Genomic DNA, 16373 nt, shown 5'->3' with positions numbered 1-16373 from the left:
TCTCACTCCTCCTTCGTCTCTGCCGCCGATCTTGTCGTCTCCGTCGGCGACGGCAGCGACGGAGAAGTGAGATCGTCTAACACCTGGTCTGAGCTTCCTTTAATTTTATAAAAAAGAGTTTTCACTCATGTGCTTCACCAATACAACTTTACCAACCACCGTTCATGAATCACGCATTTAACTTAGCCAAGAATAATACTTAGCAAATTCTTAGCTTAGAAAATTCTCAGCAAAGAATAAAGGGTTTGTTTAAGTGCATTTCACTTGTCTCTGGTTTCGCTCTTTGTAGAGCCACGTGTGGGAATTCTGGTGACGTCGCATGAGTTAACATTTGGGTGTCGTTTACAGCTTTGCTTTCCAAACACCACCACAGGGTGAGTTGGCGCAAATTTTTTTGTCTTCTACCTCCTCCTACTCCTTATTTATTTTCAACAAGCGCATGTGTATAATATATTAGTCCATTTAAGCTACAAAACGCGTAACTTCTTAAACGTACGTTACAAAAAATGGGGGAAGGGGGGGGGGGAGGTATGGTCAGAAAACTCATAATGGTAAGTTCGTTGTTTTTTTTATAAAGCTTTGACATGGAGCTTTTTTTTTTTTTTTACGAAAGGGTTAGCTACAAAGATACGGCTATAGATAAATACCGGCATAAGCGAAAATGAACTCTGCGGTATAGCGCGAGGTTGGCTGAGACTGAGAGCTAATGAAGTGAATATAGCTTTCGGCCTGTATACACGCCGCCTGCCATATTTAACTCGAACACTTATCGCGCCGAAACGTGGGTCCCACAACCGTCAAGATTAAGGGAGAGAGAAAGAAAGAAAAAAACAGATGTTAGTGTTTCGCCCATCGACGAAACGCGTGGCCTATAGGCGCCACCGGGTATAATGTGGACAAGTTAGGATACATCAAAACGCCAAAATTTTACACTGGGTGAGGGGGGGGGGGGTACAAAAATACCGTGCGAGGCGCGCGCGGACAAACCCACACACAAACCTCCGAAGTCACCATTGGTTAGTTTTGATTATAAAATATGACGTTGAGACACACAAAAATCAGTTCGTCCTCAATCCGCCCCTCGTTGAGGATAGGGAGCAGTGATTATTCTATCCACGAGGAGGGGAAGATTGACGTTAGTATGTAAGGAGGGGTATGACCATCACTGCCATCCATTAGATTGGTGTGTCTTTGTAGCGAAATGACAGCCAGCAAAGAATTTGGTCACATATCAATGCGCACCAGGTTTCTTGTTATTATTTATCTGGAAGAGATGATTCCCGTTTAGTCCCGCTATGCGCAATATATTTGAATACGTATAGTGAGAATACATCTTCAATTTGACAAGAAAAAAAGCTTATCATTGCTTTAAATGTACGCAATCTCGCGGTGCTTTCACTATTTCGCCTTCTGTGCATAAAACCCGTCGCAGACATTGACCTACGAGCGATCTCCCCAAAATGGCGAGGCTGATTATGCCGAGCGCTTTTATGCTGTTTTGCTTCATTCATCGTTAATTCGGTATAGCGCGGATTGTGGTGGTTGCATCTAAGTAAGAAAATGCCTATTCAAGCCGCCGAATGGGAAGGCTGAAAACTGAAATGAATGCAGTGCGAAGCACAACCGCGGACGTGACCCTTGTGCGCTAATTTTAGGGGCGAAGCTCCTTAGGGCGTGGGTCTGTCAATCCTCGACGTATGTATGTAGCCACCTCTAGTTTAGTTGTTGGATTGTTTACTAGATGGCGTGGCTACCTCTAGTTTAGTTCTTGGATTGTTTACTAGATGGCGGTACTTGTATATGATGAAAAGATGCGCTTGGATTGTTTACTAGATGGCGTGGCTACCTCTAGTTTAGTTCTTGGATTGTTTACTAGATGGCGGTACTTGTATATGATGAAAAGATGCGCTTGGATTGTTTACTAGATGGCGTGGCTACCTCTAGTTTAATTCTTGGATTGTTTACTAGATGGCGGGGAGCGTTGTAATAAAATCAGTTCGCTGTTGGCGCGCGCTCGGAGTCGCCCGATGGATAAGGCTGCAGATGTGCGAGCCCGCGAGGCAGAAGCGCTCCGTGAAGCTGCTCGACGCCGCCGCCAAGATCCTGCCGTACGAGAGCGGGAGGCCGAAGCGTGTCGTCTGGCTGCGCGACGACGCCGCCAAGATCCCAGCGTTCGAGAACGAGAGGCCCAAGCGTCACGGCAACGGCGCGAGGACCCTGCCGTACGCGAAGCGGCACGGCTGCGGCGCGAAGAGGATCTCCAAAACGTCAGAGAACGGGAAGCGGCGAGAAAGCGCGCGTATCGGCAGGCAGACCCCGATGCAGTGAGAGCTCGTGAGGCGTCTGCAAAACGCAGCAGGCGAGCTCAGCCCCAAGGTGCCGACGCGCGGTTTAAGCGAGACTTTCTAGACGTTACGTTCGGACACAGATGTAGTGGGCGAACTTTCACTGAAGAGTCACGGTTTTACCGATGATTTCCCCTCAGGAGCTTCGCCCACTCATCATCATTCAACCCGTGGATATGCTGTGAATTTTTTTTCGCGTGGTTATCGAGCGAGTGATCGAAGTCAATCCCGGACAGCGGAAAGCGTGCTTGTGTTGGCGAGAGAAAAAAAAATAGTGACAGGCTGAATTCTCTGACTCACAAAAATACGACGAAAGTGGAAGTGGTCTAACATGCCAGCGACGATGCTGTCGTCTTCCCGTGAGAACGTGGGCTTGAAAGACGGAAATATTCGGCTCACTTGAAACATCCTCAGGTGGTCTTAATCAATCCGTAGCTATGGAGGGGCTCATAGCCCAGGCGTAGCTTTTGCCCGTATAACCCCAATCAGAGAAACCAAAGCGTTGCGCCGTCTCATTTAGTCGTGCATAAACCGCATCGCACCTGACAGTTCAAAAACATCCATCTATAACAGCAATTTCCGGAATTCCGGCTGCATAGACAATGGCGTCCGGGGCTTCCTGGTTCTTAGCTAGCAAAATCAGGTACTGCAGCTTCCCGAACAGTTACTCTGTCCGGGGAGGGAAGTATAAACTAATTGTCCAATCAGGACGTTCCCGGCGTTGCATTTCGTCGCAAAGGATCAATTCGCGCCTGCAGTGATGCGCAGCCTGGAGTGCGCAAATCGAGACCTCCACGAGCGCCTGGTAGGATTGACAGGTGCGAGAAGAATACGCGGACCGATCGGCTCAAGGGCGGACGAAGAGGCATCTCATTCATCCACCCTTCGCCTTCTGCGGCCTTCACCCGTGAGATAAAGCTTAACTGATGAGCGGAGGCTCTGTTAGCACTCACGAAAGTCGGGCGGCAAGCCAAGGCGCTTCCGGGAATGATGGGCCGCCTAGACGTGCAGGCCGTACGTACGTGAATGACCGTCGGGCTCCATCGCGGCGTGCAGTGCGGGGAGACGCGTGCCGTCCGTGTGAGCGACACTGGCGCGACACGGATCCTTTTCGCACAATGCATGACTAATAGCGCGCGCGCGCTGCGCTCCTGGCTGAACGTTCGACGGCTGGCGACGGTAGTCGGCGCGATAAACAAGTTCCGCGCTCGGCTCCAAATAAAGCGGTAACAAAAATTACACGAAGACGACGGCTGCGGTTCCCCGCTGAGGGTGGAGGAGTGCGGAAATTGGAACAGTTTTCCGACGCCAGACTCGCCTGGGCCGCGATCCTTTTTTGTTTGTTTGCTTACTGGCAGATACTAGTCACGCGCAGCACGTGTTGACGGACGTAATTGAGATAATCGCGTTTGTTTGGCCCTCACTATACGATAGGCCGTGATCAGCGTTTCATTATCACGTGCCGAACGGTTTTCAGGCAGTTTATGGAACACCGTTTTAAGGAACGCCGTTTTATGTAACGCCGTTTTATCGAAGTCGTTTTATCGAACCACCTCCGTTCGTTTTATCGAAAGTGTGGTTTTGCTGCTTTCACTGTCATTTTCAGTGTTTATTTTTTAAGTGACCTTTGTACTAACCTAATCTGCAGCTAATTTCATTCGACATTGTCTCGGCCGTGCACTGTGTGCAAGAACCAGCACATACATGTTCACGCGTGCGTCTTTCCCGCCGTCTCGTTGTTTTCGGGCACCTTTATGTTAATAAATAAGCCTTTTATCTTTTATTTTTTGCGTGTTCCTTGATAGCTCTCAAGCATGTATATTCCAGTTTTTTTTTTTTTTGCGTTACAGTATTTGCCACTATATTAGCAACCCTAATCCCGTGAGCAATATTCCTTTATTGTGTTCGGTGTACTTAGATTGGCATTGCCAAATATACACCTTGCGTCACTTCTCATTATCACGTGATCTGGAGTCTTGTGTCCCCCTAATTTTTCTAGTCACGTGGTATGCACGTGATTCCTAGTCTGACCACGTGTTCGCAATTCGTGCATCTTGGAGAAATATCGCGCCAAGAACTTTGAAAAGATCAGTGATAAGGGGGGGGGGGGGGGGTTCGACATTGAAAGTGAGGCCCCGAACGAGCAGGTGGGAGGCCCCAAGCACTGATTATGTTCGATAGCCACCGTCCCCTCTGTCCCGAATAGCCCGAGGCGACTACTGCGTCACCAAAGCAAGCCCTCTGACAGAACTCATTATTCAGCCGGCGCTATTGTGCGGTACGTCTGGAACCATCTTACTTCGCTTCTCCAGTGCCAAAAACACGTTGAAATAGTAGAATAAGTGGAACCAAAGTCAGTTTTGGAGGGAACGAGGTCACAAGAACAGGAGGGGACTATGGCTATCTTCGAAATTGAATTTAGCCTTTCAAATTCCGTCTCTGGAAGCGCAGTTCTGGCTAGGCGTACGACGGCGACAGCACCATGAAAATAGAGATCAAAAAGAGAACACGTGGCCTGAGCCAAAAAAATAAATAAATAAATGGAAGCGTGTAGGCTCAAGACCTGAGACATGCTGGGGCACAAAGAGGGGGAGAGAGACGAAGACGAACCAACTGGCAGAACAGGGACTTTTTTTTCTCTTTAGTTCGAATTAAGTGGCTGATAAGAGGAGGACAAGGCATGATAACCCACTATAAATAAACACCGTTCCAATAAAGGAAGCTAGAAATGCAGAAATTGGGGAAGGCTTTTCTGTCAAGTTGGATCTTTGACATTGGACGCACAAGCGCTGATTTGATTGATTGTAGTGTTTAACACGCCGAAGCAAGACCTGGGCTATGACGCGCGCCGTAGTTCAGAGCTCCGAATAAATTTTTACCACTTAGGGATCTTCCACGTGAGCCGAAATCTCGACACACGGGGGTTTTCGCTTTTCACCTCCACCTGAAAAGCGGCCACCGCGGCCGGGATCGAACACGCGACCTTGGGCTCAGCAGCAGAACGCCTCAGCCACTAACCTACCGTGGCGGGGTACGCACAAGCCCCAAGAAGTGACTTACTTACATAAACAGACGCGGCAAAGTAATTATTTGTGTGCCGATACAAAAGCGGAGTATGAAAAACTAAGAGGCCCATCACGGCATTCTGGCCCATACGCTGCAATGACGTGGTATGCTGCGGATAAGATGGGGGACTAGACAGGGACGGCGATCCGATATAGCAGTTCCACTTGCGCAATGAACCGATAAAAAAAAATGAGGAGAGAAACTTTGAGCATCCCCAAAACAGTAAAAGCATGAAGGAAATAAAAGGCGGCTACTATAATTACTGCCAATTTGGGTATATATTAAAGACCCGCTGTGGAGACAAGCTTTTCGAATTATGTATCATAAAGGAAACTTAAAAATGCACTGCAAATTTTGTTGAGTGAAAAGGCTGAGAAAAACAGTTTCGATAAAACGGCTTCGATAAAACATCCGTCGGTCAGACGGCGTTCGATAAGCTCTCCGGACCCCGTGCCGAACATTTACCCTCGCACCATGAGCCTGTCGCAATAATAATAATAATAATAATAATAATAATAATAATAATAATAATAATAATAATAATAATAATAATAATAATAATAATAATAATAATAATAATAATAATAATAATAATAAACAACTGATGCAATATTCGCACTACAACAGCCCATTTCGTATGATTTTTGCCCTCTACATCCCGATCCCATCTCTTCCCCAACCTCTGATTAGTGGGAGTGCGCCTGCACCCCTGGGACCAGCGACGCCTGATCAACCGGGCCGCCCGGGCTGTGGAAGCGCGCGACTTCCTGAACTGAGGACACCGCCCGTCTTCCTTTACTGTTATTAGTTCAATTCGCTTGATGAAACATTTGCTTGCTCCCTTCTGCGCCCACAGCGAGCGTACAAAAGGAGCCCGGGGTGCGAGTCGAAAATCTGTCGACATGACTGCACTCGGGGAGCCTTCGGCGGCCAGCAGAGGTGGCGAATAAGGAGAGACATCACTCACCAAACAGGTGCGCCACGCGCAACGCCAGAAGTCGACGGGGCGCCATACGAGGCGCAGGGCTGGGGGATACGCGAGACAGAGGCGACGTCCACGTTGGGCGCCATAGTGCGCGACTGGGCTGGCGCCCGACGGCGCTCGTGCCCGCGCGCGAACGGGCACCACCACGAGTCTGTGCGCTGCCTCCGCCCACTTGTTTGGCCTCAAGGACTTTGTGCACGTCAAACGGCCTTTGCATGCTCTGCAGCGCCCATCGGAAGGCCGCCCTTATCGACGATGCTTTCGTATTTATTTCACGCAAGGGTGCTTTACATTCGGACGGCGGATGGGCAATATATTTCCGCGCGGGACAACAGGCTGTGACCTCACGGCCAGCTGGTGAGAAGAAGAAACGCAACCGTCTCCCTCTCGGCGAGATGAGAGGTATACACAGGCGAGATGAAACGCTCATCTCGTGAACCGCTATCGCTGGCGCTGATGCCTCGGCCCAAGAACGGCCGCCTCGTCCGGCGTTGCGGCAAAAGTCGTCCGGCTTGTTTTGCCCCTGCTTCAGAATGAAAAGGGTTTGACGACCTGAACTGAGGACAGTAAAGAAAAACTGGGGATGCAGCTTCAGGCGCACGACGAACGACTGATGTGTCTGTAAGTTATATTCTACGCTTGCGAGGCTACAGTTACCAAAACTTTTCTGGAAGACGGCAGCCTTAACACATTTTAAAAACATTGTGCGCGTATATCGCAAGATAATCATGGTATCTCGCAGCTTAATAAGAGCGAAGTGCAGCGAAGTGGATGGCGTGACGTACGGTGTAAACAAACACAGAGACAGAATAGAAAACTAAAACTGTGTACGTTTTTCAAGGGGTGATGCATAATGACCACTTGCATTGAAAAAAAAAAATTAAATATTGGTTGCAAATATCACTCGATCGCGTGTTTTCCGGGGCACTTTTACCAGCGTAGCTATACGCCGTTTATCAGTTGGTTCAATGTTCATTTTACCTCCGAATTTTGATCTTTAAGCCTTTATAAGCTGCGCATGACACGGAAGGAGTAAGCTAGATTTATGGGTTGCAAGAAAGCGTACTCGTCGCAAGCATCTTCAAACATCCCACATATACGTGTTCTCCTGATACAGACCGAATAAACCGTACTTTGGGTATTCATTAATACTCTTTTTTTTGTACCAAAAGCAACTATTGTCAGAAACAATAAAAAAAATCGTAAAGCAAGGCACCAAGTTATTGTATAATTACGTTTTAAACAATGACAACAAGATTCTCCGTAGCAGCGACCCCACATCGAAGGAAAGGGGAAAAGGTGAGTGCTACGGTCGAGACTACAGCGGACAACCGACTCCATGGCGGCATCCCATGACAACACGAGGCCTAGAAATCTCAGGATACAATTGCGTTGCGATACAAGTACTCGACGTGCTCGAATGATAATCACGGCGGCGCCGGTCGGCTAGGACCCACGTAAAATCCCTCAATGAGCCTAGCAAAGCTTCTGCGTTAAATAAGGATAGCAAGAGTGTTGAAGCAGAGAGGCATAGAGGCGGGATGGAGACGGAAGTCCAGACAAAGTATGTTGCCGATGCATTTGCTGAGCACTTCAGTTCAGTATTTGGACCCAATACCCTCCCCCGCGCCCGCGAACTGTCTTCTTCGAATTTCTCTATCACCCTTATATCCGAAGAAGACGTTCTCAAGGCACTCAAACAGCTAAAGCCAGCTCTTTCCTCTGGTCTGGATGGAATTCCCTCCGCACTACTAAAAGCTTACGGGGCCATACTAGCTCCGATTCTCGCTTCTATATTTAACAACTGTATAAAATTATGTTCCTTCCCGCGCCTTTGGAAAGTCGCGCGTATTGTTCCTGTGTTTAAGTCTGGTGTGAAAACAAAGGTAGAAAACTACAGGCCAATTTCTATCCTCTGCTCGGCAAGCAAACTGTTCGAATCAATTTTGCACGTAATTTTGTCGAGTAGTGTCAAAAACATCCTTCTTCCAGAACAACACGGTTTTTTATCTGGCCGTTCAACTACTACAAACCTTGTGTCTTTTATGTCCTTTGCCTCGGAAGCTGTGCATGGGCGGGGTCAGCTCGATACCGTGTACTGTGACCTCAGCAAAGCGTTTGACGTAGTTGACCATTCCTTGCTTCTGCATAAAATGTCTACTTATAACATTCCCGTTTGCTTCGTGGAGTTACTCAGCAGCTATCTTAATAATAGGTCATGTTTTGTCTCTGTTAATGATAAAGAATCTGCTGCCTACTATGCTTCCAGTGGTGTGCCTCAGGGATCTGTTCTGGGGCCCCTTTTGTTTTCTTTGTTTGTTAATGACGTCTCAGCCTCTAAAAATCACTCTTGTTTTCTGTTATATGCTGATGACATCAAAATATTTAAAGAAGTTACTAGCGCTGAAGATTGCATAGCTCTTCAATCTGATGTGGATGCTTTTAGCAACTGGTGCACCGCGAACAAACTTGCACTTAGTGGCACTAAAACGAAGGTTATGTCCTACACTCGTAAAACAAACCCCATACTTTACCCGTACGTTGTGAAAAGTGTGCCACTACCGCGTGTGTATAAAATATCTGACCTTGGAGTGGTATTTGACAGTGCGCTAAAATTTTCTGCTCATGTGGATTCTATTTCTAAGCGCGCCCTTCGCCGCTTGGGGTTTGTCTGTCGAATATCAAGAGAATTCAGCAACCCTGTCTCACTACTAAAGCTTTATTTGTCTGTTGTACGCCCTATTTTAGAATATGCCTCTGTTGTTTGGAACGGCACGTGCCAGTCGAACAGTAATATACTTGACAAAGTGCAAAATAAGTTCATATCTATCCACAAACATCGTTTCTCCCGCCACAGTGGCAATGGTTCAGACTGTTTTACTTCTAATCCTCTCCAAAGTTTGAACTCAAGACGAACCAATGCTGACCTAATTTTTTTATTCAAACTTGTTCACGGGATTATTTCTTGTTCGGAGTTGCTTGCTAATGTAAATCTTAGAGTACCGTCGAAACTTACCCGTAAGTCTTCTATACTTCGTACCCGTAAGACATGCAATAGACACTGCACATTGTACCGCCTTCAAGAAACATACAATCTCTACTCCCATAATATTGACCTGTTTCATAGACCCCTTCGGTCTTACATGTGCGACCTTCTGACTTCTGTCTCTCCCCGACTTGGTTCCGACCAGTTTTAATTCTATTTTCATTGCCCTATTTTCGTTTATGTTGCTCGCCTTTGTTACTGTTCCTACTCATATATATCTATACCTGCACGTTTGTATTGTCAAATTTTTATGACACTGTGTTTCATCTTTTCGTGACTGTTCAAACTTTAGTGTGCCGAAATCATTGATTTTGTTAAATGACCTTTATTCTTCATTCTAGTTTTTTTCTTCGCTTGTATTTTGTTGTTCTTCTCACGCGTGGATGTATTTGTGTCGTCGTCTGTCTTTTTCTTAAGTGCGCCAGAACAAAGGCTACGGCTGTACCTGGGCACTATAATAAAGAGATTGATTGATTGATTGATTGATTGATTGATTGATTGATTGATTGATTGATTGATTGATTGATTGATTGATTGATTGATTGATTGATTGATTGATTGATTGATTGATTGATTGATTGATTGTGATTATTATTATTTTTTACTGAAGTTGTTCACGATGGTTTGAGGAGCTTTGTTCCCCGAAAATTTGAAAAGAAAGGCAATTTTCCGCGTTGGTTTTCTGCTGAACTTAAACGAGCTTTGGGGAGGAAAAATCGAGCGCACAAGCAAGCTAACAAAACAGGGCAGGAAAGGTGGCAGAATGAGTTTCGTCAACTCAGATCTCTTTGTAAATGTCTGGTTAGGCGCGATAGGTCGAATTACATTGCCGCGGTTGAGGCTGATGCAACACGCAATGTAAAAGCTTTCTGGGGCCACGTCCGTTCTCAAACATGTAAAAATTCACCTGGGAACATTAACCTCATCGATGAACGAGGAGAGAGCATATCGGACGTTGCCAATGCCTTTGCGCGACAATTCCGTTCCACTTATGGCAACAACAGTGCAGCTTGCCCTCCTCCACAATCTCTAGGTTACTGTAAAAACTCAGAAGTGCTGGTTTCGGAAAGTCTCGTTTTGAAAGCTCTGAAACAATTGAAATCGTCATTTTCATGCGGCCCTGACGGCATTCCTTCTGCCGTACTGAAAGCGTTTGGTGATATCCTAGTTCCAGTATTGACGTGTATATTTCAAACTTCTCTCAAGTCTGGCAAGTTCCCCGCGCGATGGAAGAATGCAAGGGTTGTTCCTGTATTTAAGACAGGTTCAAAATTGGATCCCACGAACTACCGACCGATATCTATTCTATGTGCTGCTTCTAAATTGTTTGAGTCAATACTGCATAAACTACTCACATTCAGTATAAATACCACATTAATACCTGAACAGCATGGTTTTTTCGCGGGCCGATCGACCACTACCAATCTCGTCAACTTCATGCTGCATGCTTCGGAAGCTGTGCAAGGGAGAGGTCAACTTGATGTAGTCTACTTTGATTTAAGCAAGGCTTTTGATGTCGTCTGCCACGAGCTCTTAGCCAAAAAACTATCTGAGCTTGATATACAACCATCCCTGATATCTCTTATATGCAATTATCTATGTGATAGGTCAGGTTTCGTGCATGTAAATGGACAGTCTTCTCTTTCCTATGAGGTCACCAGTGGTGTCCCTCAGGGCTCAGTGCTCGGGCCACTTCTCTTCTCAATCTTTATAAAGGATGTCGCGACAATATTTAATGATTGTAATTTTCTTTTATATGCCGATGATGTAAAAATATTTAAATCTGTTTCCAACTCTGCCAGCTGTTCCGCTCTCCAGAGAGCAATCTCGTCCTTCTCGCATTGGTGCTCATGCAACAAACTCCTCATTAATACATCTAAAACTAAGGTAATGACATACACAAGAAAGACTGACAACATCTTGTTTCCCTATAACATCAACGGTGAATTACTCCCACGTATGGTAGAGGTTAATGACCTAGGCGTCACTTTCGACAGTAAACTGAGCTTCTCTCCACATATTCAGGTAATTACTCATAGAGCTCTTCGATCGCTTGGCGTTGTCTGTCGCGTGTCCAAGGAGTTCAAGGAGCCGCTTTCTCTTTTCAAGCTCTACACAACTATATGTCGTCCTCAGCTTGAATATGCATTTGTTGTCTGGAACAGCACGAGCAAAACAAACCGTAAGCTTGTAGAAAGGGTCCAAAATAAGTTCATATCTATCTTCAACCATCGCTTTGGCGATAGTAGTAATTATAACCCTGGATCGCCCTCTTCATTGACGCTATCATGCTTAACTTCCAGGCGGAACAAGGCTGATATTCTCTTCCTCTTTAAAATTATGCACGGCATAGTGTCTTGTGGTGAGCTGCTACAACATGTTCGTCTTTATGTGCCGCAAAAGTGGACCAGGAAACATGATACCTTTTGCAACCCCAATTGCCTGCGTGTCTTGTGCCCTGTGTTCCGACTGCAATGCACGTACAATCGGTACTCGGATTACCTTGATATATTTAATGATTGCCCTACTCTGTTTCGCAAACATGTCTGTGAGTTTGTATTGGCGTAACTGCCAACTTCTCTTATTCTGCATTTGTCTTTTATCCTTGAGTTCATGCACTTAAATGACTTTCATTCCGTAACTTCAATATAAGCTATCCTTTCGTTTTTTTTCCCTTTGTATTTTGTATTTTATTTTGTATTTGAGAGATGTGTACATTATGTTTCGTGTGTTTCTGTTTCCGTGCGCCAGCACAAAGGCCCCCCCGGCTGTTCCTGGGCACGCAAATAAATGATTGATTGATTGATTGATTGATTGATTGATTGATTGATTGATTGACTGACTGATTGATTGATTGATTGATTGATTGATTGATTGATTGATTGATTGATTGTTATTGTGTTTTCTGTGGGTGCATGTATATTCTGGTGTATATTCTGGTGCGTGTGTGTCAGTAACGCTGTCTTTTAATTTCATTACTTGTGAGGTGTTCTTACATTGCCTGTTTTTTTTTGTCTTCGTGCACCAGCACAAAGGCCCTCTGGCTGTTCCTGGGCACGTTAATAAACGATTGATTGATTGATTGATTGATTATTATTATTATTATTATTATTATTATTATTATTATTATTGTTGTTATTATTATTATGGCACAGAGTATTAGTTTATCCCTTATTATTTTTTGTATTGTGTCATGTCATTGTCCATATTGTTATCTCATCCCCACCTTGTCATATTAATCCCTGTGTAATCCCTATGCGTCATGTGACTAATTATTGTCGTCCTTTCGTTTGTATGTGTACCAGCACTTAGACCTCACAGTTGTTCCTGTACACTTAAAGTAAATTGACTCGATTCACCATGCGATTGGTGCCATGGATGGGGATTGACCTGGCGATCAACTTTAAAGGGACTCTGCAACACTTCCGATAAACGCTTTCACTCTTTCCTTCGAGTCTCGAAGCATTGTGAGAGCTGTAGCTATTCGCCAGCACGGAGAGGCACTGCGTGATTTGCTCGTCGCACCAGATCCGCCTTCTCTTTATGCTTTGCTTTTGTGGTGATTTTTTTTTAATTGGCCATCGAGTGTGTTCATTGCTGAAACTGAATTGAAGCCAGCCAATGGCCGATATATAGCTCTAATGACGAGTTCGAGCGCTCGGAGAAAGCGAAGATTGGGAAAGAGAAAAAAAAATATTTTGAGTCAGTTTCTAAGTAATCCGGTGGGCATACAGAAGTAATTTTGGGCTGAGGTATTTTGTGACTCTCTAACCTAAGTACTAGATGGGTTTGTTGAACACGTCCTGGAAGCATTTAAGATTTAGAAAAAAAAATGAGAAAGGTGTTGCACGGTCCCTTTAATCCAATAAATGGAGTCCCATCCAAGCAAATTACAAGCACATCTCCAAGAGTGCAGAGCGCCATAGCGACCGCGGCGTCCACAGTTACGCGCGACGCACCGCCGCCGCCTCCCATAGACTTTCTTACTGTATACACTAGAAAGGCATCTGGCGCTAGCGTCTACGCGGCTCATATCAAGGCCGTCTGTGCTTCATGGGCCGCCATTACACCATGCGCTCGGCTTAGTTTCGTCATTGGCTTGTATTGAAACGTTTTAGTGGCCATATATTCGAACACAGTGGCAGAAAAAGGCAAAGAATGGTGTGTTCTTATAGGGACCGGGCGGCCGTTGTATGGCACCACCGTCGCTTCAGCGAACAGCGCCACCCGTGGCGAACCGTTCGGCAGTGGAATGCCGGTGGCGGTCAGTGCAGCGTTGTTGTGCATGGCTTTCTGTCGTTTTTCTGCGGTGCGGTTTGCGAAGCGTAGATAACTACAGGGGCTTTTTTCAGATCGGTAAATCTTGAGCGTGGATGTGACCTTTACGAGGCATGCCATGTGTGTGATTTACGCCCATACTCAGTATTCACAAATAGCAGACGACGCTCAATGCGCCAAGCTGGAAGTGAAAGTCCTTTCCTTCATGCAATTTTTTCATGCCTGCATGCAGTTTTGCGTATCGAGGAGTATATTGCAGCTAAATGCTCCCACAAAGCCGGTGTGTGCAACCGACCTAGGAATGCTGCGGCGCTGGCCTTGGGCAGTTGATGACGAAACGGCGCCGACATCGTGCACAAGCGAAAGACAAAGTTGGGGGGTGTCTTCTAAGATTTACCTCAAAACAGAAATTGTGATGGACGACGCTTCCGTAACTTCATTAACTACGGCTGAAACGTGTTTAATTTCACAGAAATGCTCTTACTACAGTCATCGGGAATTATTTACAGAATAAATACCGCATGATAGAACGTTATTGTTTGTCGTGGAGAAGCACTGCTTTACAAGAATTGCAATAGTTGCTGGCTAGTATTGGTTAATGGTTTTTCAAAAACCAATTCCTGCGTGGCTGAAGGACGATAGACAGGAGGGTGCCAAAAACCTGTACTCAGTTTCACAACTGACTGCTGCGGTCGTTTTACAATCTGCCACGTACCGTTGAAAAATCATGCACTTCTCCGCCTAACGACGATGATGGTTTCTCGCAAAACTTTCTCGTGCGGCTTTCATTGGTTGCCTTCTGGATTTAAACTTTGACTACTTGAGCTTCGAATCTTACCAGCACGCAGTTTGGTCTTTTGATCGCAGCGTCTTTGACCAATTCCCATTCGATTTCGCGCGAAGAAAGCTTTGAGTTCAACCATGGTAATCATTAGACGGAGGGCTAGATGATTTTACTGTTTAATTTTGAACTTCCGTGCACCCCTCTCGAAAGCTAAACTTTTTCCAGCGTGTGGGAAATGTGTCTGTGCTGGAGGACTCGGGGTGATGCACCCATATTTTAGGCAACTAATCGCGCGTTTTTGGCGTCTTCACAAGGCATTACACGATTTTTTAGGTACTCTGTAAATATTACTTAAGCATTAAAAAAACACCGGCTGACGTTAACACTGCCACATTTTTAACTATCGGAGCCAGAATTTATTTCACGCAGGTGGTAAAACGGGAAGGGGAGGAGGGATGGTTTGTAGCTTGGGCAGTTGGGTGAGTGAATAACTTTTGCTGATAAAATGACCACCACAAACGTGGGAGTTCCACTTCTGCATTCAGGCTCCCATGCTGTCACAGTGTCGCTCACAAAAACGAAGGCACAAGGCTCACGGTTACCGAAAGAAAGTATAAACTACCGCAACATTTCTACGGCTACACCGTAATCCATTTCGTACACAAGGGTCTTTCTCTTCAAAGCACACGTATCGAGGTATCCCAGCGCTAAGGCTGGAGTGGAAGCAGTAGTCATTGAAGTCAGTGAAGATAATTTAAAGTGGTACAAATGAATACTAATATTCGTAATAGTTTGATTCCTACTCAGATCACGCGGAGCCATGCGCAGAGCACTGCCAAAAGCGCTCATGTCAGTGTAGCCCGTTCCCCAACTTAGAATCATCAAATAAGTTTATGTAGCCGTTAGTGAATTTAAGAAGAAATGAATACTAATAATAGTAGTTTTATTCGTACTCAGAACGGGTGGAGCCAAGCGTAGATCGCTGCAAAAAGCGCTCATGCCATTGTAGCCGATACCCAACTTTAGAAGCGTCCGACAAGTTTGCGTAGCCGTTACTGCATCTAAGAACCCAACACATCTGTCTAAACTTCGTTTCATCTCACATGTCCGCCCACAACATCACCAAATCATTCAAAGCACCGAAGCAAACACGACAAAAACAACAGGAGGCTGTGTAGTCCAATACACCGGCTCATTCCACTGACGAGGGGAGCGCCGAGTGGTGGCGCCACCCGTCCAGCTGCCCGGTCCCTATAGAAGTGGAAAATAAAACAGGCTATTTTAAAGCTAGGAAAAAGGAAGTAAAGCGTCGTTTTGCCGGAACGGTTGTGCCTACTATTCTGTAGACCAACCTGGTAGTTAATAACAATGCTAATATTTTTGGGGAAACTCATTAGAGACTCTTACCATAAGTTCAAATAAGTTATTTGAAGAGCTTGGAAACGTTTTTGAGCGTGCCTATGAAAACGCCGTCTTCGTGGTGAATCGGTGATCCCACCGTCAGCTACAGTTTAACAAAACTTGTTGCTGAGCGAGTTGGTTCATACTTGAAGATAAAAGAAAACGTGGCGTTAGACAGTCGTGGACGAAGACAAGATAGGACGGATACAGGCTCCCGTATCTGTCGTATGATATTGCATTCGTCGAAGTACAATTTGTTTCTTTTTTTCGTCAGCTACTACAACTTTGAGCGGCGGCGTATTACCCGCTCAGTCATACGCTCCTTCGCTTCCGGCGTGGCCTATATACGTTAGGTACGATCCCGCCCTGCCTGCTCTTACACCGAACACACAGTTGCCATGGCTCACGGCTACCACAAAACCGGGATAAGGTGGCTAGAATGGGCCACATTAACCGGGAGGAGATCGG

The 16373-nt window shown here is 45.7% G+C and overlaps 1 protein-coding gene across 7 annotated transcripts in view; it reads right to left on the bottom strand.

Annotated features, from left to right (window-relative positions):
* The window catches only part of LOC144155869 (uncharacterized), a 115363-nt gene that overhangs the window by 80002 nt on the left and 18988 nt on the right, over positions 1 to 16373 (bottom strand). The window contains exon 1 of one of the 7 annotated variants that reach the window (XM_077687550.1): positions 6379 to 6713. The exons of 4 other annotated variants lie outside the window; for them this stretch is intronic. In XM_077687550.1, the coding sequence (XP_077543676.1) occupies positions 6379 to 6613 (235 nt within the window). In that variant the 5' untranslated portion in view covers positions 6614 to 6713. Of the gene's footprint in view, positions 1 to 3298; positions 3530 to 6378; positions 6714 to 16373 lie in introns of those variants that run through there. 2 more of the 7 variants (XM_077687552.1, XM_077687554.1) reach the window with 2 other exon arrangements.

This window comes from Haemaphysalis longicornis, unplaced genomic scaffold, assembly GCF_048455015.1.
Source record: "Haemaphysalis longicornis isolate Haplotype H1 unplaced genomic scaffold, Haemaphysalis longicornis Haplotype H1 scaffold_1, whole genome shotgun sequence".
NCBI lineage: Eukaryota > Metazoa > Arthropoda > Arachnida > Ixodida > Ixodidae > Haemaphysalis > Haemaphysalis longicornis.
Note: the sequence above shows the minus strand (reverse complement) of the source record. Positions and strands in the feature narration are given on the sequence as shown.